This window comes from Echinops telfairi, unplaced genomic scaffold (assembly GCF_000313985.2).
Source record: "Echinops telfairi isolate 266 unplaced genomic scaffold, ASM31398v2 ScPeMD7_7424;HRSCAF=8462, whole genome shotgun sequence".
NCBI classification, from domain to species: domain Eukaryota; kingdom Metazoa; phylum Chordata; class Mammalia; order Afrosoricida; family Tenrecidae; genus Echinops; species Echinops telfairi.
Genome location: NW_022111324.1, coordinates 87,798,027 through 87,802,715, shown reverse-complemented (window position 1 = coordinate 87,802,715; position 4,689 = coordinate 87,798,027). Strand labels below are relative to the sequence as shown.

The 4,689-nt window shown below is 40.9% G+C and overlaps 1 protein-coding gene across 1 annotated transcript in view; it reads left to right on the top strand.

Moving 5' to 3' along the window:
• Positions 1-202: 202 nt before the first annotated feature.
• Positions 203-4,689, top strand: part of GALNT2 (polypeptide N-acetylgalactosaminyltransferase 2) — a 128,383-nt gene continuing 123,896 nt past the window's right edge. The window contains exon 1 of the mRNA XM_004712203.2: positions 203-226. Coding sequence (XP_004712260.1) covers positions 203-226 — 24 coding nt within the window. The remainder of the gene's footprint in view (positions 227-4,689) is intronic.

Sequence of the window (4,689 nt, the reverse complement as noted above, 5' to 3'; positions counted from 1 at the left end):
AACAAATGGGGCAAAAACACCCTGCGGGCCGGATAAATGTCCTCGGTGGGCCGCAGGTGGCCCGCGGGCCGTAGTTTGAGGATGCCTGATATAGGGTAAAAACCTTTGGCAACCTAATAAAATGCTTAATAACTCAAACAGTCCTGGTACTCCCAGTTAATTAGTTTTATTGGTAAGATTCAAAATTATACTACTGTTGAAGATGCTTGCGTTGCCAAGAGTGAAGGTAAGTTTGCATGCTCAGCTGGATTTGACTAGGGAAGTTTCCTGTTTTCTCAATCTCAGGAGATAGATCAGCTTTCTAGTGAATTTTTTCCAGTGTTTAATCCATTCAGCCCAACACAACCATATAAAATCATATTTCTTGAGGTGTTATAGTGAGGCTTCTCTGTTTACACATTTACTGTTTTCCAAGCATTGCATGTACCTGATCTGCAATCTTATTAACAGCTTGCATTTTAGATGATGCCACTGAGAATTAGAGAAGTTAATGATTTAAAGTTCTGGAGCCAGGATTTGAATCTAGCTAAACCTTTCTTCAAAGCCAATGGACATCTGAATCTTTGGCTCATAGGAGACTGTTGTAAACAAGTTCTTTGAAATTTAGCACTGTTTTTGTTTGTTTGTTTTGTTTTTAATAAACTATGCCAAAGGTGAATTCCCAGCCATCAGCATGGAGTCAGTACATACTTTTGGTTACTGGTCATTCTTATATTACATAATCCTGCAGGCTGAGATGCAGTAGCAGGAAGACTCCTGACTAATCCCGGCTCTGCTGCTTACTATTAGCTGTGGGGTCTTGAGTAGCTCATGTAGTTTGCTCCTCCTTTTCCCCCCTGTAAAATAGAATGCCTTGTAATTGGAAAGTGGATGTGTGGGGCAAGACTCTGTTTTCTGAGAACCTACTAGGTGCCAGACACTGCTAGCATTATCACATGGTAATTTTTTATTTATTTCTTAACAAAATTACCACTGGAGAAAACTATTTGTAGTAAGGTCTAATCCAGAGCAGGAATATGAATTTGCCAGCAAAGTCCGAGCTCTTCGTACAAATCATTGATTCCCAGCTTTTCTGTTACTGTTAAACTCTAGGTGAAGTCCAAGGAGGTGCCAGAAAGTTCATGGGGCGATCTCACTAGCTTTTAATTCCATTTGCCTGTGACTCTTTTGAAGCCCCCTCATATATGGGATGTAACACAACCTTTGGAAACAAATATTAATAGAATATCATAATATTCTAAATGTGCATATGAGAAGGTAAGAGGAAAAATGCAGTCTCCACTTACGAGGGGCCAGGCTCTGCCAGTCGCTTTGTGTGTCTTGATCTACAGTGAACCCTCGTTTATCGCGGTTAATCGGTTCTAGACCCTACCATGATAAATGAAATTCCGCGAAGTAGGATTCCTTATTTATAAATCAAATATTTTCGTAGTTAGAGCATAGAGGACATGAAAAAACACCCTTTAGTCACCATTACACTCGTATTACCCAATTTATTAAACGAAAAAGGGAAAACGCAGTAAAACATTTTGGACGTTACAATTATCATTTATTATTTATTATATTATTTATGGCATCTAGTTTACAGTATTACATATTTCACATAGTTTTATTATACATAGTTCTTACAAATACTGTAATCAATAGCCTATGAAATGACTTAAGGGATGTACTCTACAGGTGGGTCGCCGTCTTTTTCCTCTGAAGGAGCGGGTGTAGGCAGTGGGTGCTGTTACACAAAAACCGTGATAGAGTGAAGCCGCGGAAGTCGAAGCGCGAAGTGGAGAGGGTTCACTGTACTGTAGTTAGTCAATTAGGTGACCTTGACTCTGGGCATAGGGCACATCACAGAACTAACATGTCATAGCGAGATCAGCATGGATTCTGGGTCAGTCAGACTAGATGTGACACCAAATATACTTTCTGTTAAGTATGCATCGTAGATCTTAGCATTTTGATAAGATCAGTTTTCCCGCTTTTAAATGGGATACAGTAGCATTACTCAAGAATCTTATGAAGAGTAGCTGAGACCACATATACAGCTACTTGCAGTGATGTTCTTAAGAGACGTCAATTCTGTGAAGATGGCGTCAGTGTCCTTATTATTCCCCAAGTGTTATTTTTTAAGAGATGGGGCACTAGAGCCATTGGTGGATTGCCTGTTAGAGGAATGGGTTTTGGTTTCTGTCTTTGTGCATGTGGTTGGCTGTGAACTTCCTAAGCACCCAGTGCATCCTTAATTCAAAAGCGTGGTTCCAAAAGTGGCCACAAACAGGGGCTCAATGGTATTTTGTTGACCAGTTTCCTGGAGCAAACACTCGGTAAGGAAAGTGGTGTATGTGGAAGAGATGGGACTTGACAACTGGCCTGTCTTTGGGCTTACCCCGATAATGCTAAGCCCTTCCCTGCAAAGGGTACCATGGAGCTTTGGAGGCCCTTTCTCCAATTTCTGATGGGAGAAGACTGCACTGGGTTCCAGATGGGCGAGTGACCTGCAGAGCAGTGCTGGGTACACGTCTGTAAACAGAAACAGTTCATGGGCCACCTTGGGACTTTTTCCATGACTTTGGACAGTGCTTGTTGTCTCAAGCTAAAGACTGGTCCACTGCCACCATGCTTTTAACGATAGCCCGCCAGTCCTAACCTAAACACTCCTTGCTTTCATTACTTTCTCATGAAGATAATTTATTTTTAAGTTACAGAAAGGTTGAAAAGTAGAGACAACACTCACACTCCTACTCTAACACTGTCATTTATAGTTTAGTGCATTGCATTCCAAGCTAATCCATATGTATACATATTTTATTTTTTCATTGTATACATGAAATTTTGCCTCCTGCCTTTTCCTTTTGCATATTGATATGCAAGCATCATACTTTTTAATGGTTACATAGTACTCTTTTGAGACATTGTAACAGAATTTAACTCATCTCTAACTGATGACTGTTTTAAGGTTTTCTTAAACTGATGTGACATTTATGCATAAAATTTGGTCCTTGATTAATTCATTAGGAAAAATTCCCAGAAGTGACATTTCTTGGCTTAAAGGTTAGACTTGTCTTTCTAGTTCATGATATATGGTGCCAAATCATTCTGATATTAGTTTACATTGATTTACACTGTATCTTTTTGCTGTAAATAAGATAGTGGGACATCTGCAGTCTATGTTGAAATGCCAAGACTTGGAACAGAGCAAAAAGCGTCACAGCTGTTGAGGCTGAGCCTAGAAGTGTAAATAAGTGCCAGAGGCAAGGTCTTGTTAGGTGCTGTTCCAGAGAGACATCCAACTGCATGGGCCCTGCCCATTCTTGGGTGGGGTGTCTCCCTGGAGAGTCTGGTACCACAATAGACATAGAAGGGCTTAGATGTGAAACCTTACTTGCCTTATAGGATCCTCTGTGGGAGGGAGTGGAGGGAAGCAATTTTGCAGAGGAGCTATGCTGAAATCTGAGTGCACAGGCGTCCTGGGGACTGTGGGTAAGAAAAAAGGGTTGAGCCCTCTAGGTGAGGAGACATCATGGCAGCAGCCAGGACCATAGAAAGCTGTGTGGATACAGATGCTAATGAGATGCTAATGAGAATGCCTCTTAGCCCTCTGGCTAGCTGCTCTGCTGTTCTGGGTGAGCACCAACCCCTCAGCACCTCCACTGCCTACCCTATTAGCCTCTTCCCTAACACTTTTTCTCTCAGCTACCAGAAATTATTTCTTCTTTTACAACCAACTGATTATACCCCAGGTCACAGGAACCTTATGAGGAGGCCTAAGAGCTGACTTTAACCAGGCGAGAGGAAATGCTATGTGTTAATAGACTTCCTTGCACATCTCTGCTTCTAGACCATTTTCAGTTCTGTCTTCCCCATGAGCATGAAAGATTTTGGGGGTTTAGCTGCCCCTGAAGGATTGTGCAGTGAAGTAGATTCTCCCTGGGCACTGCATTCATTCATCATACCCTGAGAGATGTGCCCATCGTTATCATCATAAAATTAGTTTAATGATCGACATTTCTCAAGAGATTTGTATCTTACTTACCTAGAAGGGAGAGGGAAGAGAGAGGACTCAAAATTGTCACTAAAAGTTGACATAATTGACATACATTGGCTAAGGAATATTTAGTGTATTTCTTTTCCATTTTCATAAATAGGATTCATGCATGCATTTTGCATTTGATATTTTTAAACTTAGCATTTTGGAGCAGATTTAGATTTAGTGAAAATAGTGAAGAAAATGCAGAGACATTCCATATACTTGGCACCCAGCTCCCATCGTAGCAACCTCTTAAGTTAATATATTTGTTAAAACTAATGAGCTACTTATCTCTGGACCACTGCTACCTCTTGGCAGCCATTGCTTTGACTGTGCTTTGTCTTCAGCATCATATTGGTAAAGCCATGTTTCATCTCCTGTTACAACTCTTCCAAGAAGTGCCTCAGGATCTTGATTCCACTAGTTTAAAATTTCTATAGAAAACTGGCCTGCCGGACTTTGGGGACAGGGTGTGGTACCCCAACAGACTGGACTGGAAAACACTCCTAAAGGCCAGCAAACAGTCCTTGAACTAACTACAAGCTTTTCTTTCTTGGTGTGTTTTAATTTGTTCTTTGTCACTGGTTTGTTGTTGTTGTTTTGTTGTATATTGTTGCTTGGTTTTGCTCTGTCTTGTTTTTGTGCGTCATTATCTCCGCAGGTCT